Consider the following 27,278-nt stretch of genomic DNA (forward strand, 5'->3'; position numbering starts at 1 on the left):
GAAGCCATTTCCTCTTGTCCTATCACTGGCTGCTTGGGAAAAGAGACTGACAACTTCCTCACTACAACCTCCTGTGGCAGTTTTAGACTATGCCTTTAAAAGTTAGCTGCAGGCTCAAACAGACCCAGTTCACAACAGTGCTTTCAAAATAGTAACTGTTTAAGCTACTGTGAAGAACAATTAAGAAAACAGAACTAACCAGAAACTTTCTCCTGTTGCCCTCATCAAATGCTGTCTTTGTGGTGTCCCAAGAGTAATTTCTTGTGCATGCTCTATGTTTTTATTTTTAACCACTAATATAGCTTTACACAGCACTCAGCAGAGAGTGCTTGGCTTTGTCAAAAAGGCATTGGTCATGGTCATTACACCCTAACATGCCACAGCATGGCCTTTTTAACCAGAGTTACCTCCAGAGACATGGCATGTCTGCAAGGCTTGTTGTTGGGAAAATCAACAAATGTGTGAAAGTTTTGGTCAGATAAAACAGTTATGGAACAGGGGCCTGGACTACTTTTGGAAGGAGCAGACCTAATGGAGGACTTCAGTTACTCTGTAAGAGGTCATTGTTCCCTCCTTACTCAAGTGTGTCCATGCTCCTCCCTGCTCCTACCCCTGTCCTGGTTCACTGTATTAATGCACTTACATGAAATGGTATGACTGAATAAGAATAGCTCCTCTCAATGTCCACACACCCCTAGAAGATGTAAGAACATGCATATGAAGCTAACAGAGCAGCAACAGACTGCAGCTTCTCATCCTTCTTCTCAGCAGCTCGTGAGATTATACTGATAGTTTGGACTGATCCTCAGTGTCACTGGAGTAGGAATGAAGTCCCATGAAGGCACTACCACTATTTGCATACTTAAGTATTAATTCAATCCAAGTATGGAAATTCTAACACTGGGGTCACTTGAATTAGTGCTGGTGACTATTCAAGTCTCGACTCTCCTGTCTTAATTCATTCTGAGATAAATCCCACCAAAGTGAATTGGAATCAAAAGATTTGGTATCAGGCCCCAACATAATTAAATACATGCTTTTCTCTATGTTCATTTTGTTTAAAAAATGTCATTATAGTCACAGTGGATCTTTATTAGCACTTGAAACTCGCCTGAAAGAAGCATTTTTAGGGTTTTTTTTGTAGCTGTACAGGTAAGATGGTACCTTTAGTATTTCAAAAAGCAATATTTATTTGTTGCTCATAAGTAATTCATGGACCCAACAATGTTCAATAAAACTTCTTCATTTTTAACAGGTTTCTTAATGAGTAGCATTTTACAGAAAACCACCAACAAATATATGAAAACAGCTGCTTTTGACATCACAGTGGTTAAACACATTAAATAATTCATTAAATTGTGCTTTACATCAATGAAAATCCCTAGGTCTACAAACTATCCTGTAAATAGGAATAAAATTAGATATGGTTACTCACAATACAATCTCTTAGTAGCAGAGTTCACACACATTATTGCACATAAATAGAAGGAAAATTCCTAAAGAATAAGATAATTTACAGCCTATGAATTTACCCTTCCATCTTAAATATGGCAACTGATGGGAACTCTTAATTTGTTTTTTTCCCTTCCAACATTAATTTGAAATCACAGAGCTAGTGACATGGCCAAGAAGAAAGCCAAGGACATTGCAGGCTATTGAAACCATTTCCCTCCACAAAACATCAACAAAGAAAGTATTAGAAAGAAGTGTTTCAGTGCAACTCAGGTACCTTTTCTGAGCATGCTTTTGCTATATGTAGGGAGGATACAGAAATCTGGTCCAGCAGAATCATATTATTGTAACTTTCTTCTTGTACAGGGTAGTCTCCACCAGCCTGGAGACAAGATATTCCTTATGCAGATCAAGAAAAGGAGTAATTACACATATACGAGGGGAACAACAAGGTAGGGGAAAAAATGTGTCAGTGAACTAAGTTTTATAACACCAGTGCTCATAACTGATACAAGATGGCAGGTGCGATACAAGGACCCTGGAGGAAGCAGAAAGAAACAAATGTTAATGAGAAGACCAGGTTAAGAACCCTCCCTGTTTAGCAGTGGACACCAAATCTGAAACATTTCCAGATGCAAAGATGACATGACCTGTCATTTGCTTCGGTTGAACAGATATGTTGCAGTTAGGAAGTGTGGCTCTGGACCTGACTTACATCTCTTTCATGTTCTGTACTTTTGTTTTTAGTGAACTGCAAATAATTACTGCACGCTCGGTAGCATAGCTAGCAAGGATATCGCAGTCTCACTAATAACAAAACTGCAGTAAGAATACCCAACATTAGAAATGCTGAGGTATTTTTTCTTTCCTGGTGGTGAAAAAGTTTTCTGTTGTCGGCACTGATGAGCAGGAAAGAGTGGAAAATTTTCATTCCTTAGTAAAGTATGGCCCATAGGCAATGGGCCTTTCTTGGACTAGACAGCAAATTACCAGAACAAGTTTTAATGACACTGGATGTTTCTCTGCTCCAAGCCTACAGTGAACTATAACTGGAAAAGGCAGCCAGTGCTGAGGCTGTGATGGGAGAGATTAGCAAGTACATCTCCATTACAAAAGAATGAGATTTGTTTCGGCACCACAGAAGCAGAAGCCAAATTGCCGTGTTTAAGCAACAAAATAATGCTAGGAAGATGGACAGAAATCCTATAGCGTTGCTGCTTGCAAAGGTTTTGAAAGAAACATGCTGTGCTCTGATCTTATATGAGCCAGTGTAATTACAGTGAAGCCTGGGCTGTCAGAGCAATGAAAACCTGGAATAACAGAGATATGAACCAGGGCCTTTATTCTGCTTTTGCGTTACATTATTTTGGGCGTAGTGCCCAAGAGGAAAAAAGCTGCAAGCCTGTGTCTTAGAAGTCAGCCTGAAAGTATTTCCAAACTGCTTCATTTGTCATGTGCCTGGAAATTCTGCTAAGAAAAACAGTATTGCTGGTGCAGTGACTTTGCTGGGTTTAGTGCTGGAGCTGGGAAGGAAATGCAGAGTCCTTCAGTCCCAGGGGCTATGGGCAAGATCTCACTCACTGGCTGCTTCCCCCTCAACTACTGCTGCACAACCAGGGCTATGTGCAACCCAGGCTCCAGGGAAAAAACTCCAAAGAACAAACCAACTTCAAATTTCACTAAATCCTAAGTGTTAAGGCAAATCCATTTACCGTAGATGCTACAGCACATTAACTGCTCTTCAGGACCCTAATCTTGTCTCCTGGGAAGGACTGACAAAAAGGTTAGGCATTGCATTAAGGTATTGCTAAACTAATAAAAGCTAATGTAAACTGCCCAAAGACTGCTTTGATTTTCCTCATTAGGCTCTGTTTTGTGTCAGGCAGAAGGAACAGTCTGGAGAACGGTTGGTGTGCTTAGACAGCTGAAACTGATACTTACATTCACTGCTGAGGCTCCAGGGAATAATTTCTGAGTTCTGTCTCCTCTCCCCTGAAAAGATAACACTTCATTTTCTAAATAAAAAATGAGGCCCTCATTGCCATGAAGAGGTGGCCTGCTAGGGAAAAGGTAGGGATGTGGTGAAGGGGACTTTTTTTGTACTTAGGAAGAAAAAGATGGACTGGGACTGATTCTACTTCCTCACTTATCCTCCTTAAGGTGAATTTGGCTTTGCATCTTTCCTGCAACCTAGCTGTCTTCTCTCCTGTACAGTCCTGCCAAACCTCTGCACTGTGCCTAACACTTGCCTCTCCCATCACTCATCAGTGATAAGTTCTGCATCACTGTTCACCTTGCCTCTGCTGGGGGGGGCCCTAGCATCAGCAGCCATTTGTATTGATGGAAACAAGGAACACACCTGCAAATCCTAAAGAATCAGATGCCAAAGGCATTCTTCTCTCTTGTTGCAAGATCTACAAGATGAAGCAATAGGCCAAGAGTCAAAGAGATGCTACAGCTCTCCATCCTCCCTGCATCACCAACCAGAAAGCTCTTTCCCTCCACAGGCCTAGGGCCAGCCCAGCCTGAAGGCCCAGTACCAGTGGGTATGCATCAGATCACTGTGAATTACCTGCAATGTGCTAAAGCTGCAATAATACCAGTCAGGCTTAGCTCTTTGTGGTTTTGCTGTCCTGCAGCAAAGACACCCAGAATGAGCTTCAGTCCTAGACCACAAACATTTTAATTTACATGTCTGAAGGCAGGCATCCATATATGAGTGAGGCACCTCTTCCTGCTGGTGGAGATCCAAGGAGTTCTGTCCAGGGAGTCTAGAGATCACCTCACTCTTCTCTAAGGCAGGCATCCCATGCTCAGGAAGGAGAACAATGATCTGCAGTCCCATGTTTTCCCTTCTGAATGCAGACATGGGAGGAGATACACACAATACATCAGTGGAACAGGTATCAGGGACCAAAACCTACTGCTACTTAACCCAAAAGTAGCACACTGGCAATCAGTCATAAAGCAGCATACTGCTAATAAATTACATTAATAATGAAACATCATCCTAGTAACCCTCTTCAATTCTTCACAGCCATTATGATATTCTAAGTTTAATATATTAATGTATCCCCTATCTGATCCTGTATCTGATACTGTGCATAGCAAGCAGAAGAAGATACTGTATGCACTAAAAAACCCACCAACAACTTGGAAATGAAGGGACAAATTTTCATATTTGGCCTCTTTTTTCTGACTGGGGCTCCTTGCAGCTAAGGTGGCCTCTCTACTCTGCCCTGGTGAGGCCTTACCTGGAGTACCGTATCCAGGTCTGAGCTCCCTGGTTCAAGAAGGACAGGGAACTACTTGAGAGGGTAAAGGGCTACAAAGATGATTAGGGAACTAGAACATCTCTCTTATGAAGAAAGGCTGAGGAACTTGGGGATTTTTAGCCTGGAGAAAAGATGACCAAGGGGGGATCTTATCAGTGCTTATAAATACTTAGAGGGTGTATGTCAGGAGGATGGGGCCAGTCATTTTTCAGTGGTGTTCAATAACAGGACAAGAGGTAATAAGCACAAACTTGAACACAAGAAATATCATCTAAACATGAGAAGGAACTTCTTTACTTTGAGGATATCAGAGCACTGGAACAGGCTGCCTGGAGAGGTGGTGGAGTCTCCATCTCTGGAGTCATTCAAAACCCTCTTGGACGCAGTCCTGCGTAACCTGCTCTAGGTAAACCTGCTCTGGTGGGGGCATTGGACTAGATGATCACCAGGGGTCCCTTCCAAGCCCTGTCATTCTGTGATTCTGGATAAAAATCTCAAATTTTGAAAATAAATGAGAAAGGTGCATCCACATCAGATACTCCAGGATTTCTAATTAGCAAATCTATAAGGTAAAAGCCATTCATGCATGCAAGAATATACTTTCAGCATCTCGATTTAGCAGCCACGTTGAGGCACTTAGAGAAATTTCCTCCTAATGCTTTACATTTATGCCAGAAGAAGGAAAAAAACTCTCTCAAAAGATCTATGGTGCACAGGACCCTCTTTTAAAAATTACACTATTACAAATGGAACAACATAAAATCTTGGAAAAATAGATGCAGTTTAGCCACAAGAATGCAACATGTGGAAGAAGAACCCATTGAATATTTTTCTAGACAAGGAAGAAAAACACATACAGATCTCTCATCATGAAACCAATAAATTTACAAAAAAATCTCCATACAGAGTAATAAATATCAAGACTTCCCACATATCCATTTTGTATCCTATAAAAATGAAAGCTGTTTTTCCTTATCCACTACCATATTTGGAGAGAAAACCAATTTACATTGTATTCACTTGCATCAATGCATTTTAACAGGCAATATCATAAACCTGCCTACCTTCACAGACAATGTATCTCCTCCAGGCTTTTACAGCAAATCTGGAAAATGTCATACTAATATTTAAGCTTTTCCTGCTCTCTCTTTCCTCATCCCTTTGGTTTGATTGGTCCCTCTTCACCTTTTGTGAATGCAAAGGCTGATTCCAGTGCCTCCAGACAGACAATCTCTGTGATGTGTTCAGCTGCCATGTGGACCTCCTTTTTCAATGCTTTCCTGTTGCCACACACTACCTGACTAGCTTTGGTACTCTCAAATCTGTAGAGAAAGAAGTTAACCCCTCAATCACTTCACTTATAAATCATCTCTGATTGCTTGCTAACAGAACAGAACAAGCAATGCCCCAATCCCACATTTTCCTAGTTTCTTTTTAATGATCTCGGCAATTCTTCCCTTAATCAAAACATGGCATATAGAAGTTAGAAGGGCAATGTACTTTCCTCCATTTCATTCACTAGAAAGCTATGCATGACAGTTGCAAAAGACCGTGCAAAGTAAACCAGCTCTCCTGTTACAGAGGAACCAAACCAGGCATGTTGCCCTGATTTTTCATTCATGTCGCTACAAGTTTTGGCAGCTCACATTGTATAGGGTACACTTGTTAACACGAAGGATATAGCTCTCTCTTCAACACATCCTCATAGCTTAGGGCTTTGAAGAAAGTCTTTTTGGACAAGAATCTATTCTACTGCCATTCAATAACACTACTCAAAGCCTATTGAGAAAAAAAAAATCTCCTCATTGGCAGAAACCAAGAAAAATTGAGACAAGGAGGGGTAGTTATGGTCTCATTTACCAAAGTAGCAGGCCTTCCTTGGCTAACTCCCAGGTAGCCAACTGCACAAACCTCTGATCCTCTCATCGGTTAGTCAAGATGGGAGGAGCATCACCACCTTGCGACCTGGCTATTATAATCTTCAGTAACAGCCACTTCTACTGCCTCTTCCCTTGGCCATTGGTGAGCTCTCTGCTCTCGCAGCAGCCGTCGCTCCTCTCGCCTCTTTAGCCGGTTTTGTTGATGCTCCTCTTGCTTGGAGTACTGGAAGCGCTGCAGGAACAGATCCTTTGCATATTCGTACAGCTGCACATCCAAGAAATTCAGCTCCTCTATCCGTTGCCGCACATCCTCACCGATGTCCACGTTGGAGGCTCGCGTAACATTGAACTGGGTGAAAGGGGAAATGAATTTCAGGTTGAATGTCCTCTCAAAGAGATACTGGGTTTTCCTCTGGAATTCCGTCAGCCCGAAGAAGGCCATGTTTTTCAGATTGTTCTTGGCGCTTTGGAGGAGAATTGTATTTCTTTCACTCTCATTCATAAAAGTCAAGTTGTAGCACCCCACCAGGCTGAGGTCTGCCAGCATGCGCACCTGGCGGTTGTTGGCCAAGTTGTAGCTGCAGTCCATGAATTCCTGTAAACTGACTCCAGACCAGTCATCACCTTCGTAACAGGTAGGCAGCTCATCTGGTGTTGGGCTTCTTCCATCGCACATATGAAGGGAAGTTTTCCACGTTGCACCCCTCTGGACATGTTTCCATTCGCTCAAGTACCGTGAAACTGGATCCCTCAGCATCGTGATGTAATAGAAGTTCCTGAAATATAACATTAAACACAGTTTTAAGATTCAGTGGATTTCACTTTTTTGGTCTCCAATAAAACAATTATCAACCACTGCTACCACTCCTTTCACTTTTCCCAGTGTAATATGGGCAGTTTACGGGGCTATGTCTGAGACAGTAAAAATCTTAAAGCTTCATAAATATGGTGAATAAAATACATGGTAAATTGGGAGAAAGAGAGAGAGAGATGAAAGGAAGTAAGAAAGGAAACATTGCAATTAGAGAAATGGAAACACTTTAACCTGTCAACTGTACCACCTGTTCAGTGGTAGCTACTTATGTAGAAACCAGCCAATTAACTGGAGTGTGCTTCCCTCTACTTCAAAATGTTAACTCTCAGAAACAGCGGGAAAAGAGATTTATATAATCTTGCCATTTCTCTTCTGGACTGAGACATGCATGTCTTACAAAAAGCACAAGATGATAATCCCCATAGTGCTTGGTCAGAATACAAGAGAAGTATGAGCAATTTGATGTGGGTAGTGCGAATGCTAAAAATAACACCATGTGGAAGACTAGCATAAGCCACCTGCTTAAGAAGAACCCCACTATTAAATGGGTTGGAGGGAAGATAATGAGACACCCAAAATCCATTCATGTGACTTAATTTTAGTGCTTGACTGAAATTAGTTACACTCATGTAGTACAAAAACATTTGTTGAAATAAAAATTATCATTCTTCAGCCTCACCTATCAAGAGTACAAAAGAGACAGCAAACAAATACTGATTTCAAATGGAGCAAATAACTTCAGAATTCGCATTGTCAGTTCATCTTTTAGCTACTGGATTCAGTTTGCACATCTATTTACAGCAATCTGAAATGAATTGCAATTGAGGAAGCTTCAAGTAGATTTTCTCAGACTGAGGTTTTTTTTACTGAGAAATGGTTTATTCAGTAACAACTCACCTGAATTACAGAGCAGAGTGATATCATAAAGACAACATGAAATCAAAATACGTATTTCTGGCAGCTAGAATAACCAGCAGAAGATTCATGACTAAAATTAACACACAGTCTGGCATAAAAATACCTTGTGAGTTTGCATGACTCATCTGACTGCAGACAATACATTAATAAATCATGAGTCCTAAGATTCTTTAATAAAAGTCTGATCTCAGTACTCTTTCTTGAGCCTACAGCAAGTAAGCAAGAGGCAAGCTTGCCGAAAACAAGTTACCCTGTAAACAAATCAACACTTTGCTAGGGCCAGCTCATACAAGAACTAACTCTAGATAAATGAAAAATCTCAAGATTGGTAACAATCTCCAAGATAACTAACTTTTTTTTTTTTTCTTCCCCCAGATATGACTCATTTTCAGCTCCTAAAGATTCCCTGTAACTTCTCCATAAACCTCAAGTTTGTTGCAAAAATAGATATTTTGCCACATACCCCTAAAAGTGCAGATGTATTCCCCAGCGCAGACAAAGCAAAAGGAAACAGGGCTGAATGCTTTGTCCTTATTCAGTCTGAGTTCCCCACCTACAGGATCTATAACATATTTTCTGGAATAAGGTTATGAGGTCAAACTAGGGACTGTGTTCTCCTACAGGGCCATTTCTTGAACTAATGTGAACAACTGTTTCAAGAATTCTTTGACAGCAGAAAGGTTACAGGTGAAAGGGTATGAAATAGGACACATCAAGGATGCATTTTCACTATTACATTGGAAACCATGATTTGTGTTAGTATCAGATGACACTTAGAAGGATGGTATTTCTGAAATAATTTGGAGTTTGAATTTTCTGGCTGCTGCTCACACATGATCAAATTGCTCTTCAGCTGCTTTGGTCCACTTCAGTTACTTACACATCAACAGTGAACCCAAGGATTGTGCAATCATCTGTAGACTGGTATTTCTAAAATCCTTCTTCAGTAATCCTGCAGAGCAGAAAGTACCAGAAAGCCTCCTGTGTGCTCTGCAATATAGCTCCACTGTAAAAGGCATTGTCTTTAAGCACAGCCTTCTCAGACTGGATCTTCATCTCAACTTGACTCTACCTTGCATGTATGAGAGCATACTAAGAATTGCTTTCCATCAACAGGACAAAGAGTGGACACATTTCACTAATGTCATGCAGATAAGGCGGCAGCCCAAGCTATCACTCATCAGTTCTGAGTGCTAACATAGTGTTGCAGCATCCAGCAGGCACTGATGGGTTGTGACAGAAAAAATGATTGAAGCTCTAAGGAAGCAGAAATGAAAATAAATAGACAAAGATTCACAGGCAGTTGCCAACATCTACACTGACAGAGCCGTGGCATTGGCTTAGTCCTTGTATTGCTGCCCCTCCCCTCTTTGGATAACTTTGGATGTTGATATTCAGTAACAGGTTTAAAAGTTGTTCTTGACAATTATTTATACGTCTAATAACAGTTCTGTCTTTCCTCACCCACCTCTAGCAGTCCCAGTAGGGTATGACTCACAGCAACAGAAATTAATAAAAATATCTCCTTTGCATCAATCATTTCCATTTCATCCCTGGATATGTAAGTGTGTTTGATGTGCAATGAACAGGAGTATGAAGCAAATGCAGGGAAATGAGAATAGCACATCTCTGCACAACATCTGCAGCTTCCCCTTATGCAGACTGGGTGAGAAACTTTCACCAGCCTGTCGCTGCTCCTCCTCGTGACTTTGGCATCTGTTTCCATTATCCTGACTAATTTGCTTCTGGTTTGTGCATCTTTCAGAGTGTCGCCTTCCTGTGTTATTGACTGAATGGCTTCTTCATCTGGCAGACAACCTTTAGCAGCAGCCTGGTACACATTTAGTTTCTGACACTAATAACTAAGAGTGCAACCATCTCCGCTGCATCCATGGTTCACAACCTTCTCTTTAAACCTCTGTTCGTGACTCTCCATCACCCTTTTAACTAGTCTGGGGTCGGAAGACCTTAGGACTTCTTCTGTCTGATTCTGGGCATTGTCCAAATGACACTGTTGTAACACTACTCAGGGGATTGGGGCACGCTGCACAGCAGTTGGGGCACAAATTATTCTTTCAGGGAAAGAATAACCTCAGTGAAAATACATAGGTCATGCACATTTGTTTCAGTTGGGAAATATTAAAAATATTGTTTTGAAGTGTTGACATTTATGGATTAAACAGAGTAGCATTCCAGAGCTCTCAATGCCCAATACACAGTGTTCAATCACACTAGGAATGGCTGTGGAGTCATCTCATAATAAGACAAGAAGCAGTTCATAGAGATAGATAGTTGGGGATGGCCTTCAGTATTCCTTCTCTTCACTGTTCAGTAAAAGTAAGTCAGCTCTATACTGAACATGTCTGAGCCACCCTGAAAACAGGTGTGCACTTGTTCCTGTTGGTGTAAATGGCACCCTTGCATTGCCCATGCTCGTGCTTACATGGCTATGCTGAACTCCACTGCTACCAACTATGGGAAATACTCAGCAAAGAAGTAAGCAATAGTTTCTGCTACCCTGTTTGGCAAAGTGAACTCATCGGACACATTGGCTTCATCTCAGTGGACTCTCATCATCGATTACTCAAACCGCTGACAGGCAGCCTCAGTGCTTAAGGGGTAGCCAAGCAGAATACACTGGCGTGTCAGTGAGAAGATGTTTTACACAAAACATTCCAAAATAATAATAAAAAATTACAAATTATATCTAATGTGTATCTATAGCTAAATCATTATTGTCTATATTAGCATGCATGTGTAAAAGTTCACGTTGTAATCTGTAGCTGTCAATGAAAGAAAAATCATAGCAAATGCGCAGTGTGTATTTGCCAACGTATCTTGTGACTGTCTATACAAACACATAGGTATGTATGAACACTTCAGATTCCATTTCAAACACCAGGGCACTAGTTATGGTGTCAGCTCCTGAAATGAAAATTATGCAACTTCCCCAGATTAAACAATCTCCTTTTGAACATAATTTACTGAAATTGATGGGTTATTAAAGTTGCCATTATGGGACAGTTGATCTTTTGGACAGATACTAAGCACTGTGATGGTCAGGGCAAGGGCCTGATGATTTATGAAAGGGTCCAAACAAGCACCACTCTGAAGTGTGGGCTGAACACTACTGTTTACAGTAGGATTATATAGCACTTGGGAATTTGTGTGGCACTAGTCCCACTCACATGCAATCCAGTCTTTGTATTAGGCAAAGAAAAGCTTTAATTAATAGAAAGCTAAAATGAGCTTGTGGTTATAACCTATGAACTTGTATTCCTTTCACATTACAAGGTATGTTAATACAAATACTCTAATCTTACCTTAATCCTTCAATAGTATTGCTCTGCTTTAGAAATTAATTTCAGAGGAGAAGGCTGTGCTGTTTGCTGAGGTGATCCCAAACTAGGGCATTTTGCCTCTTCTATCACCATGGAACAGACATCCCAGCTGAGGCAGATTTACTAAATATGCAAAGGATAACTGCACATCAAGAACAAAAACTGTAGGGTCTCCTGGGCAAGAAGGATAAATGGTATCTTTTCTGTTGGTCCTCCTCTCATGTGGAGAACTGATTGCAGCACTCAGAAGCTCAGAGAGGAGGAAAACCAAGCTATTGCCTCTTCCGTCAAAGTATTAGGTAGGACTTTATGTGCAGAGAGAAATGAACTTCATAAAAGGAGAGCAGCCCACTCATAGAAGCTGACACAGAGATGAAGGAATATTTGAGGTGGAGAAGAAGAGTCACTGGAGAATATTTTGGAAGACACTAATAGGCAGAAGAAAGAAGAACAAATAGAACTGAAAAAGCCAGGTGTATCAGAAAACCATCCACATTCTGTTTTTTCCTGGTAGCAGTGAATATAAAAGCCCTGGTTAAGTTTATGTCAGAAGTTGAGACAAGAAGTTAGAGGCTTTAGTCCTGGAAGTGAGTATGGTCCTAAGGAAAGGTCTGAAATACCAAGCAAAAGAAAGCCTGGCAGCCCACTTCTGCAAGCAACAGAGGCTGTGGCAAGACAAAGGTTAAGAAGGGTCTGCATTATGTGAACTGTAGCCTTATGCTTCCCAGTTTTATCCTGAAGCTCAAGTTCTCAGAGGCAGTAACAGTGTTAGAGTTCACTGAGCTGAGTGGTGCAGTTGACACACCTGAGGGATGGGATGCCATTCAGAGGAAAATGGACAAGCTTGAGAAGTGTGCCTGTGTGAAACTCAAGAGGTTTAACAAGGCCAAGTGCAAGGTCCTGCATCTGGGTTGGGGGAATCCTTGCTATCGATACAGGCTGGAGGGATGAAGAGATTGAGAGCAGTCCTGCAGAGGACTTGGGGGTACACAGTTGGTGAGGGAGCCAACTAGGGAAGGCACCCCGCTAGACCTGCTGTTTGTGAACAGAGGTCTTGTCAGTGATGTAATGGCTGGGGACCATCTTGGGCATAGACATCACAACATGATAGATTCTTAGTTGTAGGAGGAGTACAGAGCAGGGTCAGCAAAACTGAGACCTTGGACTTCTGACAGGCAGACTTTAGTCTGTTTTGGAGAATGGTCAACAGAAACCCTTGGGAGGCAGTCCTAAAATCTCAGGAAGTCCAGGAAGGTTGGACACTGTTTAAGGAGGAAGTCTTAAAGGTGCAGGGCTTTTGGAGTTAGAATCTGTGATTTTGTACTTTTTAAAGATAATAACTATTATAATTATAATCACATTTTCTATGTATCACATATTCACACACCCTTCAAAATCATTAGTGAACATGATTCTTGGGACCTAATGCTGCAAAAGGAATCTAGGAGTGCTGAGACTTCTTTTCTTGACTTAGGAGAACATAAATTTGTAAGGATGCAGATTTTAAGGAATAATTTCAAATATGTAAGATATTAGGTGGGGATCAAACAGCAGTTGGTCAGTGAGAAAATGGAACCAAACTCTTCATGGACATGCATGGTGGGATAATGAGAGAATGGTCATAAAGTCAAAAAAGGTGAGATACATGGAAAATAATTTTCACCATGAGAATAATTAAGCATTAGGAAAGCTTTACCTGAAGAAGCTGTGCATCCACTACAGAATTATAGGGTCACAGAATGGTAGAGTTTGGAAGGGATCTCTGTGGATCATCTAGCACAACCCCCTTACTAATGCAAGTACATCTAGATCAGGTTGCACAGGAATGCATCCAGGTGGGTTTTGAGAATCACCAGACAGGTACTCTACTCTCTGGACAGCCTGATGCAGTTCTCTGTCACCTTCAAAATAAAGAAGTTTCTTCTTAAGTTCAAGTGAAGCCTCTTGTACCTGTTTCCTTTTGTCCTATCACTGGCCACGACTGAGAAGAGCCCAGACCTATCTTCATTACCTCCACTCTTTAGATATTTATATGCTTTGACAAGATCCCTTCTCAGTTTTCCCTTCTCCAGGCTAAACAGTTCTAGGTGGGTTGGACGCGATGATCTTGGAGGTCTCTTCCAACCTGGTTTGGTCTATTCTATTCTATTCTATTCTATTCTATTCTATTCTATTCTATTCTATTCTATTCTATTCTATTCTTTCCTCAAAAGACAGATGCTCCAGACCCCTAATCACTCTTGTGGCCCTCTATTGGACTCTCTCCAGTAGTTCTCTGACTTTCCTGAACTGGGGAGCCCAAAACTGGACACAGTTCTCCAAGTGCAGCCTCACCAGTGCAGAGCAGAGGGGAAGGAGAACCTCCCTCAACCTGCAGGCCACACTCTTCTTAATGCTCCCCAGAATACCATTGGCCATCTTGACTCTGAGGACACATTGCTGGCTCACAGATAACTTGTTGTCCAGCAGCACTCCCAAGCCCTTCTCTGTAGAACTGCTTTCCAGAAGGTCAACCCTAACTTGTACTGGTGTGTGGGTAACCTCCCTTGTGTGCAGGATTCTACTTTCACTGTTGTTGAACTTCTGCCATCATAGAATACATCTTGTTGGAAGAGACCTCAAAGATCATCCAGCTCAACACTTGACCCTGCACTGAAGAGTCAACACTAAAGCATGTCTCCAGGTGCCAGGTCCACACACTGCTTAAACACCTCCAGGGATGGTGACCACTGTCCTGGACAGACCACACCAATATTTGATAACCATTTCAGTGAAGAAGCATTTCCTAGCATCCAGCCAAAACCTCCCCTGGTGCAGCTTGAAACCATTTCCTCTAGTCCTGTTGCTTGACACTAAGGAGAAGAGGTTGGCCCCCTCTTCACTCCAACCTCCCTTCAGGTAGTTGTAGAGAGTTATAAGATCTCCTCTCAGCCTCCTCTTCTCCCAACTGAACAACCCCAGCTCCCTCAGACACTCCTTGTAGGCCATATGCTCCAGGCCCTTCACCAGCCTCGTTGCCCTTCTCTGGACATGCTCCAGTACCTCAATGTCCTTCTTGTAGTGAGGTGTCTAGAATTGAACACAATACTTGAAGTGTGGCTTCACCAATGCTGAGTACAAAGGAAAAATCACCCCTCTACAAATCTACATTCCTTTCAAAAAAAAACACATCAAATCAGAAGCAGCTCACCAATGAGATCACAGCTGTTCGCCCTTGTTCTTTCCTAGCTACCCTTAGGCATTGTACAGGGAATGTGCTTTGCCTTTTATGAGACTGGGGGGTTTTGTACATGATTTTTAACTGGGGCTATAACACTCTGAATTAGCACACCCTGAATTATTGAGCAACCTCATGAATATTTATTTCAATGCTACTTTATTCAATATACTCTCTAGAAATTGGAGAGGACAGTGCAGGAGCTACACGTCCCTAAAGAAATTAATTCTGTTCACAGGTACCAAGTCTAGATCTTGAACAGCTACTAGACTAATGAAATGCTGTAGTTATCCATGGTTTTAAACCCAGTATTTTAGAAACGGACATGGGTAGCATATGAATATGTGTGTGCTTTTAGAGCTAATATATGTTTTTCCCATTTGTTGCCTTTAAGATTTCGGCACAAATATTCAAACACAGGCATCTAAACTCAGACTCACTGCCAGTGAGTGCCAAAGAGTGTGGTGGGTTGAAAATTCCCTCCAGCATAAAATTGCCAGACCAGCTCAGTTGGAAAGCAAATGAAGCTGTATTTACAAGCAGAACTACAATCTAAAAGATGAAATGCAATTAATATGTACAAAACATATAATATTTAGTCATATTCACAACTTATAAACAGCACAAGAACCCCCCTGGACAAAACTAGGGAGCTCCTAATAGCTTCCCCCTCCCTGCTCCCTTCCCTCCCCTTGCACACCGGACAAGAGAAAGATCAGAGAGTTGTTGTTAGCTACTTAACCACACCAAGAATGCATTCAAGGTCAGCAAAGCCAGCAGAAGCGTAAGTTAGTGTCTGCCGGAATGAGGAAGCCGAAAAATAGAGTGGAAGTTAGTTTACAGGTCTGATTTTATGTTTGTTATCTGTCCAATGGGATTATTTAGACCTTACCATTACTACATTTCTGTTCAAGATCTGGGGAAATTTTCTAGGCACAGCCTAAAAGTACCACATAGGAGTTAGGGATGCTTAGCTACCAGGAAAACATGGTGTGATGATTTGTTTAACCAAAGGAGGCTCCTAGACCTGTAAGAGTGCCCTTTCCTGACAGCACAGGTAACAGCACTATATTATTCCCTTCATAAAGCAGCCTAGACCCTTCTGAAATATCCTCCTCATGATACTGCTCCATTGGAAAGAGCTTGTGAAGGTTGCTTCTTATGGTTAAGAAAATAAGCTTCAATCCCAGAATAAACCTGTGCTTGGTCTACTTACATCCAGCTGTTCTGGAGTTAAACACTGCAAATACAGCAAGAGGATTTATAAATGTAACATCAGACAAGAAGAAATGGCATTTAAGTTGGAGATCGGAGAGCAATCACATTGGCTTTGATTTTACACAGCTGAGCTAGTTGCTAGTGTCCTTTCTGACAAGACAAGCCAGAAGCGACGATGCCGCAGCTCCCCAAACCCCTTTGGTCATGCTTAGATCCCTGAGTTTTCCAACACCTTAGTCTGCCTGATAGCTTTTAATAGGAGGCTTACTATGAAAGGCTAGAAGCTCCTGATATTGGTTCTGGTATTTGACTATCAAAGTAGTCCTTCCTGGCATTTGACCTTGCACAACTTCACATTTCACTGTATGCAGCTAGAATTGAGCAAATTTCACATGAGGACTCACAGATGCCCTGTACTTCCTTATCTCCACTGGCAGTGTAGGCTCTAACACAGCCTTACATCACATTCAGTTTTTAATGGGGCATCATACCTCTGGAAACTCATAGTCACTGTTTTACTGGTGAATATGTAGAGGTCATTCTGCTCCCTTGTTTCAGCTGATAAGCATTCAGCTGAGAGAGGACATCTGCTTCTGCAGGCCTCAAACACATGACCTTGCACTTTGCGCTACCAAGCTTCATTCCATGTCTTCTGCTGAAATCTTCAAGGTCTTAAGTAAATTCCATTAACATACTTCAGCTTTCTGTGCCAACGTCACTAATGAAAACATGAAACAGAGTCAGAACTAAGAGCAGTCCTGAGGAAATGCATTAATAAATTTGGTGGGTTGACCCTGGCTGCATGCCAGGTACCCACCAAAGCTGCTCTATCATTCCCCTTCTTAGCTGGACAGGAGAGAAAAAACCACAACAAAAAGCTCATGGGTTGAGATAAGGACAGGGAGAGATCACTCAGCAATTAACATCATGGGTAAATGAGATTTGACTTGGGGAAATTAGTTTAATTTATTACCAATCAAATCAGATTAGGATAATGATAAATAACATACAACCTTAAAACACCTTCACCCCACCCCTCCCTTTTTCCCAGGCTTAACTTTATTCCTATATTCTCTACTTCATTCCTGCAGGCAGCACAAGGGGATGGGGATAGAGGCTGTGGTCAGATCGGGGCTCCTCTCCATGGGTCTACAGATCCCGCCTAGATCCTGCTGCAGTGCAGGCTTCTCATGGGGTCACAGCCTCGTTTGGGTCTATCCACCTGTTCTGGCATGGGGTCTTCCATGGGCTCACCATGCTTTATAATGTTCTTCACCACTGGCTGCAGGGGAATCCCTCCTCTGGTGTCTGGAGCACTTCCTCCTACTCCTTCACTGACCTTGGAGTCTGCAGGGTTGTTTCTTTCATACATTTTCAATATTCTCTCCAGGTAAAGTTTACATTGTGACTTTTTTTTCTTTCTGTTCTTAAATATATTACCATGAAGGCACACCACCATGAGTGATGAGCTCAGCCTTGTCCAGCCATGCATTTGTCTTGGAGTCAGCTGACATTGACTCTATCTGACACAGGGGAAGCTTCAGCAGCTTCTCACAGAAGTCACCCCTGTAGCCCTCCTGCTACCACAACCCTGCCATGCAAACCAAATACAGTAACTTCCCTTTGAACAAGGGTTCTCTTTCAGCATGTCCCATTTTTGTACCAGCTTTTTGTTCACCAGATAATTCTTATGCTCAGCTTCATGTTTTCTGTGGTGAATTAATAACTTTGCAGATGCCACTCTATCAAATACTTTATTAAAGGTGAATTCCCCTTCTCCTATCAGAAGCAGATGCTGGGTATATGCATCTCTCAGCCTAAAGGCTGATAATGGTGGCCCCAGCTTTGTCATATGTGAGAACACAGGGAACAGTTAAGAAGAGGAAATGACAATTTATCTGAGAGCAAAGAGGTCTGGAATAGAAATGTTCAGATTAAGTGATCTGACGGAAAAACAAATCTGCCACTTTCCATCAGACAACCTGGATATAAAACTGTAAATCATTTATTGAAGAGACATAAATCTACAAGTTCCCTCCAGAGACTTTTGTTCCTTGCCTAAATTATATCAAACTCAGTTGTTCTAAGTGATCCTTAAATTACTGAAAGGAGTGAAGCAGCAAAAACCTTGCTGAAAGAAATATAAATGAAAAATGCAATAATAAATCAAATAATAGGAATTTGATTGTTCTATCAAGGACACACATAATAAAAACATAGAAAACATTGTAAGAATTGGTGTGTGAGCATGCATTGGTGGAAACACTATGCAAACACCATAGCTACACATAGTGTCTTATAGGATTCTTTAAGGCTACTCTGTGTAAGACCATATGTGCCTTTGTGCCAGAATGAATAAATCCTTTGTGGCCAGGAGGCCACAATCCATTGCTCACATTGCTCCCATTCTAGTTCATCCCTATTGTGGACAGATCACTGCTGGGTCTCCAAAAACCAACAAAAAAAAACCCAAAACCCCCCAAAAACCCAAAACAGAAAGAAGGACAGAAAGAAAGAGAGAGAGAGAGAGAAAGAGAGAGAGAGAGAGAAAGAGAGAAAGAAAGAGATAAAGAGATAAAGAGAGAAAGAGATAAAGAAAGAAAGAACGAGAGAAAGAGAGAAAGAAAGAGAGAAAGAAAGAAGAAAGAAAGAAAGAAAGAAAGAGAGAAAGAAAGAAAAGAAAGAAAGAAAGAAAGGAAGAAAGGAAGGAAGGAAGGAAGGAAGGAAGGAAGGAAGGAAGGAAGGAAGGAAGGAAGGAAGGAAGGAAGGAAGGAAGGAAGGAAGGAAGGAAGGAAGGAAGGAAGGAAGGAAGGAAGGAAGGAAGGAAGGAAGGAAGGAAGAAAGGAAGAAAGAAAGAAAGAAAGAAAGAAAGAAAGAAAGAAAGAAAGAAAGAAAGAAAGAAAGAAAGAAAGAAAGAAAGAAAGAAAGAAAGAAAGAAAAGAAAGAAAGGGAAAGAAAGGAAGGAAGGAAGGGAGAAAGAAAGAAAAGAAAGAAGGAAAGAAAGAATGAATCTGGAACACATGACATATTTACTCAAAATTATTGTTTCTCTTCTGCCTTTTCTAAGCTACTGCACAAAGGGTGAAGAAATAAGGACATATGTGCATTACTGTACTACCTGCCTCCTCCCACAGCTCCAGTGTAGGGAGGAACCTGCCTTTCTCAGAGAGATGTCATGGGTACAGGAAAGACAAGCTTAGGGCTTGAACCATGGCAGCAGAAACCATGGACTAACCAGAGAAAAGAAAGGTGATGACAGGCAGGGGACAAGAGAAGAACAAACATGGAGAAAGGGCAGCGTGAGAACTGGAGTTTGAGCTTGTTTTTCCAACTTAGCCTCCAAAGATTACAGAAAGCAGGTTGAGAATGGACCCTCCTGATTAAGTCTGATGCATATAATCACAGGTAGCAGTTTAGGACAACAGGATTCATAAAATACCCCTTATGAACACAGGACAAGCCACAAAATCTTCCTCCGTATCAGGTTGCAGTCTCTAAACAGCTGTCAGCAAGGGCTTCAGGAAGACTCTCCCTAGAGCAGGTTATCACCTGGACGGACAACTGAGCACTCCTCCATCTCCCATGCAAAGAGATGGGGATAGAGAACTCCTGCCTATTCAATAACTTAAACAACATAAGGCCTTTGTAGTGGTTATATAAAAAACCTAAACACACACACAAAAGCCCCCAATGCCTACACACTTTCATGCAGAATTCTGAGAGATCTGTTATCACCAGAGCTCTGGCTGCCTGCAAGAATACACTTGATTGATTGGTAAAATTCCATTTCAAAGAGCCCCTAACAGACAAATAACATGTAGCCTGACTCTGAAATCTTCTGACATTTATATTCCCTCAGTAGATTTTACTAGGTCTGAAACAGAGCAAAAATACTTATGCTAAATTCATCTGCAATGTTTGCTTCCATCCCCTTCCTCATTTTTGAAGGACCTGTTGTTATTCCCTTTGATGCTCTGTCTAGGTAAGACAAGCAGCACAGGCATCACCAGTGTTCCTCTATAGCTGGCTCCATTGGAAACAAGTGGTTTGTACCAAGGTTCCTTCCCTAACTGAACTGTCTGATTTCCAATAGCTCGTTTGCAGACACTCTTTTCCAAATCTTGGATGAACCTTCTATAGGCTTTTTCACTGCAGTGCATTTTGAATCAGCACAGTAATTCTGCTCAATTAATTAAGTAATTAACAATAAAAAGGCCCAGTAATTGAAATCCCTTTGAAAGCACGTCAATTTATTCTCTCTGAGCTTTGCCTCAAGGCTTTATTAATTCTGACATCAAGCATAATGACCATAAATTATAAATGATCATCACAGAATCTAGGCATCACAACCGTTTTCATGTCCTGCATGCTGAGTTTCTAACTTTGGTCATAACTTTTGCAATTTGCCTCCCATAAGGTAAACAATATGACAATATGGATATGAAAGCATTTCAGGTGATTCTGCTAATGAAAACACTGCAAGTGTGGTCTTTCCCATTTATTCTTTGAAACAATTCACAAAAGCTAAGGAAACTGTTCTGCTGTAAGAGAAAACCACTAACCGTGTTTCTCCTGACATTCTTCTCCTTGTGAAGTAACTGCACCGTTTTTTCAGTAAGACAGTAAGTAAGCAGATGGTGGGGTATTTCAGCTGAATCATAGAATCACAGTATTGTTTCAGCTGGAGAAGACCTCTAAGATCATTGAGTTCAACCATCAACCTATGACCATCATGGCCATTAAACCATATCCCGAAGTGCTATGTCCACAACATGCTTCTTGAATACCTCCAGGGACAAGTAACTCCACCACTTCTATGTTCCAACACCTGACCACTCTTTCAGTAAAGAAATTTTTCCTAATATCCAATTTAAACCTCCCCATAACACCTCTAAAACAGAGAACTGACTTCCCATTTTACACTGCAAATTGCGTTTCCACTAAAATTCTTTACAAGATCTCATCAAGCCCTGAAAACTTTGCTATGTGTATAATAAAGTTGAAGGTACAAGCAAAACTGCCAATTTCCCTGTCTACTGACCTAAGGTTTCTTTCCATGCCCATTTAGAACATATGTGTGAATATATTCTCCTCTCCCTCCAGTCTGCCCTGGTAAGGCCACATCTGCAATATTGTGTCCAGTTCTGGGCCCGTCAGTTTCAGAAGGACAGGGAACTGCTTGAACGGGTCCAGTGCAGAGCCATGAAGGTGATGAAGGGAGTGGAACATTTCCCTTATGAGGAAAGGCTGAGGGAGCTGGGGCTCTTCAGCTTGGATGAGAGTGAGCGGTGACCTCAATAATGTTTATAAATATGTGAAGGGTGAGTGTCAGGAGGATGGAGCCAGGCTCTTGTCAGTGATGTCCAACGATGGGACAAGGGGCAATGGCTGCAAGCTGGAGCATAGGAGGTTCCATGTAAACACAAGGAAAAACTTTTTCACTGTGAGGGTGACAGAGCACTGGAACAGGCTGCCCAGAGAGGGTGGAGTCTCGTTGTCTGGAGGTATTCAAAACCTGCCTGGATGCATTCCTGTGTGACGTACTCTAGCGATTCCGCTATGACAAAGGGGTTTGACTCGATGATCTTCCGTGGTCCCTTCGAACCCCTAACATACTGTGACGCTGTGAACTATACATAGAATCTCCACAAGGGGGCGCTCTTATCATCCCCAAATCTCACAAAAGCTTAACTACCTTTCAAAAAATCTGTTATACAGCTTTTGTCCTCAGTTACCATGGCATTGTAGAAAAAAAAAATATTACCAACTAGAATTTACTTTATGCTACAATTCTGTACTAGGAAACCTGTAATTTGAAAGGGATGTTTTTTTTTTAAGTACAATTTCCACTGGCATGCAGATAACTTTGACAGAAAGTTTTCCAAGTTTACCTACTTGCAACAACCTGACAAAATGCGACCTTTTACACACAGACAGAGATCAGCTCACACTGCCATAGTAAGGCAGCTTCCAAGATGCAGGCTGGTTCTATGTTATACCATAATTTTACAGGGTAAAACCAAAGTAAGCCACTACTAGTGATTTCAGCTTCGTGTGAATGCAACCCCTAGACACGACAGTTAAGGTACAGATGGTGTTAGAGATGTTTGTACTGACCTCTCAGCTTCCAGCAGATATGGAAAACAAATCTTGCCTGGGATGCTTTGCTGCTAACCTTTATTGCTCTCTACAACTACCTGAAGGGAGGTTGTGGACAGGCAGAGGTTGGTCTCTTCTCCCAGGCAATCAACACCAGAACAAGAGGACACAGTCTCAAGCTGCACCAGGGGAGGTTTAGGCTGGAGGTCAGGAGGAAGTTTTACACAGAGAGAGTGATTGCCCTTTGGAATGGGCTGCCCGGGGAGGTGGTGGAGTCACCATCATTGGAGGTGTTTAGGAGGAGACTTGATAGGGGGCTTGGTTGCATGGTTTAGTTGATTAGGCGGTGTTGGATGATAGGTTGGATGCAATGATCTCAAAGGTCTCTTCCAACCTGGTCTGGTCTATTCTATTCTATTCTATTCTATTCTATTCTATTCTATTCTATTCTATTCTATTCTATTCTATTCTACTCTACTCTACTCTACTCTACTCTACTCTAGTTTTCTTTAATAGTCTGAATGTTTTATGGAGGCATTGTTATATGACCTCATCTTCTTAAGTCAGTTGTAGCCCTGTGAGGTTTCTATTACAGGATCACAGGATGTTAGGGAGATCTTTGAGTCCAACCCCCCCTAGAGCAGGTTGCACAAGAATGCATCCAGATGGGTCTTGAAGGTCTCCAGAGAAGGAGACTCCACAATCCCTCTGGGCAGCCTGTTCCAGTGCTCTGTGACCCTTAGAGTAAAGAAGTTCTTCATGTTCAGGTGTTGCAGTTCCACGTGCTAGTCTCTGCTCTGCACTGCACTGCACTGCACTGTAGTACTATCAGCTGTGGATGCTATGCTCTGAGAAAGAAAGCAGTAAGATGAAATAAAGAAGCCTAGGCTTCTAGCCTCCAGCTTTTATGGAAAACTAGCAAGTGGTTATGTGAATTCAGCTTTGCTGATGCAGCACAAACCCACCAATCTACTAACTTATTCCAGTAAATCTCTGTACCTTGGTCTTCACTGCAAACTTTGAGCAAAGTTTTCATGATCACTCAGCATGGGTGCCACATGATGTGGTCATGATTAACTGATGTCAGTGACAGCTCAGGCTGCTGCGTTGCTGAATTCACGTAAAATAAAATACCCAAGGTGCTGATGGGACTCCATAAAAATTACTGGCTGCAGTGAGTCATTGGGAATGCCTTTGGCTCTGCAACCCTCCCCCAGAATGGACAAATCCTAATCAATGAAGCACATCTATAACCCTAGAGGAAAACCACTTCCCAATCCCTTCAGGCTATGAACTGACTACTTGAAGCATGACATTTGATTAGCCTTATTATCTCAACTGATTTATATATAAATGCTGTTAGGGGCCATGAAGCCATCCAGCCCTTATTAAAATCTAGCCACAAACTCTAGGCTGATGCTCCCTCTTTTTGTCCTTTTTTTTTTTGCTGCAAAACCAAAAAGGATTTCTTTTATTGAATTCCAGGCTATGAGCATTGCAATTTTATTAATGCAAAATAACCTTTCTGCTCTTACATTTGTGCAGCAGTCTGCTGCTGTATACCCTCACATATGCAAATAGGTCAAGCTTTCTAGTCTTTCCCCACAGAGTTATTTGACATTGAGACTCAACGTGATCTAGCATCTTTCTGAACTAAAGGCCAGGGGAACAGTGTGCAGGATACATTTTCAAATGTATCTCTCATGGAAATTAACGAACATCTGTGCAGACAGTGAATGGGAATTCAAGCATCAGAAACAAAACCCATCTGAAAATGAGCTTAAGGTCTAGGAAAAGTGGTAAAGAACTCTGTCTTTGCAAGTTGAGGTTTCTTCCTTTCCCTTTGAAGAGCACTTTCCAGGTCACAAACTTAACTCACTTTAAGGGAAATGGGACAATAACAGTGTCATGGAAGACATTTATGCATCAACAAGGAGCAATGTTGCTGATGTGTATCCTGAGTGACACAAACACTTGAATAAGAAACATTAATCGAGATTCCTTTATAAGCTTTAAAAATGGCTTTCTTTTTCATACAGAATATTACTGTCAACACAATCCAGCAGTGATGCAAACAGGAAAGCAAAATAAAGGTTAAAATGTCATTTCATTAACATTTTTCTACATATTTCAATGTTTGCATCTTTTAGCTAATGGAGTAGACTACCCAATCTGGGTCAAACTTGGTTTTGATACAGGTACTGAGTATTACAGAATTTTACATACATTAATACCTGTGAATTTGAAAAAGAAATCTCATTCTAATTTTCTGAGCAGCTGAAGACGTGCTACCTGCCTAGTAAAACAGCCACAAAAAAGGAAAGGATGCAAACTAATCTGCTCCTGCTTTTTGCTTTGAAGGTGTTTCTTTTAAATGGGCTTTTTCTAAGGCAATGTTTTTGTTTATAATTGCAATGTTTTTTTCATATACAACAAAACCATACATCCCAACGGTCTCACCAAGTGCTGTTTAGCACTTGGATCTTCGCTTTCCATCTTGAGATAGCATCTGCTGGATATTCAGGCTAAACTACAGCTCTGCCTAGATGGAATGGAAGGTTGCATGCACAAAGACCTTTATTTGTGTCACTTTAATTGCTCTATGCCCTTAATAAATACACCAGCATTCTCATGCAAACCATAGCTCTGAAAATAATTCACTTGAGACCTTCAGACATTTTCCCATGTTGTTTCCAGTAACACCACTCTCACTGCTGGGAACAATGATTAGCACAGGCTGATAGAGAAGAAAATCAACTTTATCCTGTCTAGGGTTAAGTCCACTTGCTCCAGCACCAAGTTCCTCCGCACATTGAGCTGGCTGCAGAGAAAAACTGAGGGGGAGTGGGATGGTGTCACTCAAAACCCTTGCCAGCTGCAGTGCTGTGCCTGTCACTTGCAGATAGGGCTGTGCAGTTGACTCACAAAGACAGCCTGAGGGTGGGCACATGGAGCGCAGGTCCCACTCAGAGATGCATTGATTTAGGTATGTGGCTGCTTCCCCACAAGCTATTTTTACAGTGCTGCCCTCATTTGTGCTTCTCCCTCCGCAAGCTACTAGGATAGGGACTTCTATTTAATCAGGACTTTTGAATCCTTGAAACTGGATCCACTCCATTTTTACATCCCAGATACGCAGACTCTCCAATGGCTCAGTTAGGTACATTACTGTCAGTTTAGGCTTTCTCAATAAATCTGAGAGGAAGAAATTACTTTGAAAATCCCAGTGTAACTTTCAGTGATGGATATTCTATAGCAGTTACAATGTAAAGCATTGCTATTGGATTTTGTTCTGTTAAACCCAGCCTGAACTGGGCTTTTGGTTTTCCAAAATGGCTTTAGAACAGAATAGAACAAACCAGGATGGAAGAGACCTTTGAGATCATCATGTACAACCCATCATCCAACACCATCTAATCAACTAAACCATGGGACCAAGCACCCCATCAAGTCTCCTCCTAAACACCTCCAGTGATGGTGACTCCACCACCTCCCCAGGCAGCCCATTCCAATGGGCAATCACTCTCTCTATGAAGAGCTTCTTCCTAACATGCAGCCTAAACCTCCCCTGATGCAGCTTGAGAGTGTATCCCCTTGCTCTGGTGCTGGTTGCCTGGGAGAAGAGACCAACCCCTACCTGTCTACAACCTCCCTTCAGGTAGTTGTAGAGAGCAATAAAAATGTTACATAGAATAGGATAAACCAGGTTGGAAGAGATCATTGCGTCCAACCCATCAACCAATAAGGTCTTCCCTGAACCTCCTCTTCTCCAGGCTAAGCAACCCCAGCTCCCTCAGCCTCTCCTCACAGGGCTGTGCTCCAAACCCCTCCCCAGCTTTGTTGCCCTTCTCTGGACTCGTTCCAGCAACTCAACATCTTTACTCAATTGAGGGACCCAGAACTGGACACAGCACTCAAGGTGTGGCCTAACCAGTGCAGTGTACAGGGGCAGAATGACCTCCCTGCTCCTGCTGGCCACACTGTTCCTGATGCAGGCCAGGATGTAATTTGCCTTCTTGGCCACCTGGGCACACTGCTGGCTCATGTTCAGCCTAGCATCAACCAGTTCCCACAGGTCCCTTTCTGCCTGGCTGCTGTCCAGCCACTCTGACCCCAGCCTGTAGCACTGCATGGGGTTGTTGTGGCCAATGTGCAGAACCCGGCACTTGGATGTGTTAAATCTCATGCTGCTGGACTCTGCCTATCTGTCCAGCCTGTCAAGATCCCTCTGCAGAGCTCTCCTACCCTCTAACAGATCAACACCTGCCCCCAGCTTGGTGTCATCTGCAAATGTACTGATGATGGACTCAATCCCCTCATCCAGATCATCAATAAAGATATTGAACAGGATGGAGCCCAGCACTGATCTCTGGGGGACACCAATGGTGTTGGCTGCCAGCTGGATGTGGCACCATTCACCACCACTCTCTGGGCTTGGCCCTCCAGCCAGTTCCTAACCCAGTGCAGAGTGCTGCTGTCCAAGCCACAGGCTGCCAGCTTGGCCAGGAGTTTGCTGAAGTCCAGGTAGACTACATCCACAGCCTGCCCCACATCCACAGGGCAGTCACCTGATCATAGAAGGAGATCATGCTTTGTAAAGCATCACTGAATAAAAAATGTTGTATTAATTTAATAATGAGTTCAAGAAGATACTCGACCAGTTAATGAAAGATAAACCTATCAAGAAATACAAAGGTAACTCTACTAAGAAAGAATTCTCTAGTCTTGGATTTTTTGACCAAGTGGGTATATTCAGGGGTATCCCATTACATGTTTGCCTTGTTCTTGTCCTCCCTGAACACCTCCACTGCTGGAGACAAGGTATTAGGCTAGATGGACCTTTGGTCTGACTCAGTTTAGCCATCCATGTGCTACTTTAGTCCATTCACATATTCATTTTTCCTTAACACTGATGGGAGAAATAATCTCACATGCTGATTACTTAATTCAAAGGAAACAAAAATAAACAAAATCCACACACACATACAAAGAAAACAAACAAAACCCAACAGAAAAACCCCAAGAACAGCACCAAAACCCAACAACAACAAAGCAACAAAAACC

At 42.0% G+C, this 27,278-nt stretch overlaps 1 protein-coding gene across 1 annotated transcript in view; it reads right to left on the minus strand.

Annotated features, from left to right (window-relative positions):
• Window positions 1–4,469: 4,469 nt before the first annotated feature.
• Window positions 4,470–27,278, minus strand: part of HS6ST3 (heparan sulfate 6-O-sulfotransferase 3) — a 401,136-nt gene continuing 378,327 nt past the window's right edge. The window contains exon 2 of the mRNA XM_068167933.1: window positions 4,470–7,383. Coding sequence (XP_068024034.1) covers window positions 6,678–7,383 — 706 coding nt within the window. The 3' untranslated portion in view covers window positions 4,470–6,677. The remainder of the gene's footprint in view (window positions 7,384–27,278) is intronic.

Source organism: Melanerpes formicivorus, unplaced genomic scaffold, assembly GCF_026170545.1.
Source record: "Melanerpes formicivorus ecotype bairdi unplaced genomic scaffold, bMelFor1.0.p_v2 SCAF_1, whole genome shotgun sequence".
NCBI classification, from domain to species: domain Eukaryota; kingdom Metazoa; phylum Chordata; class Aves; order Piciformes; family Picidae; genus Melanerpes; species Melanerpes formicivorus.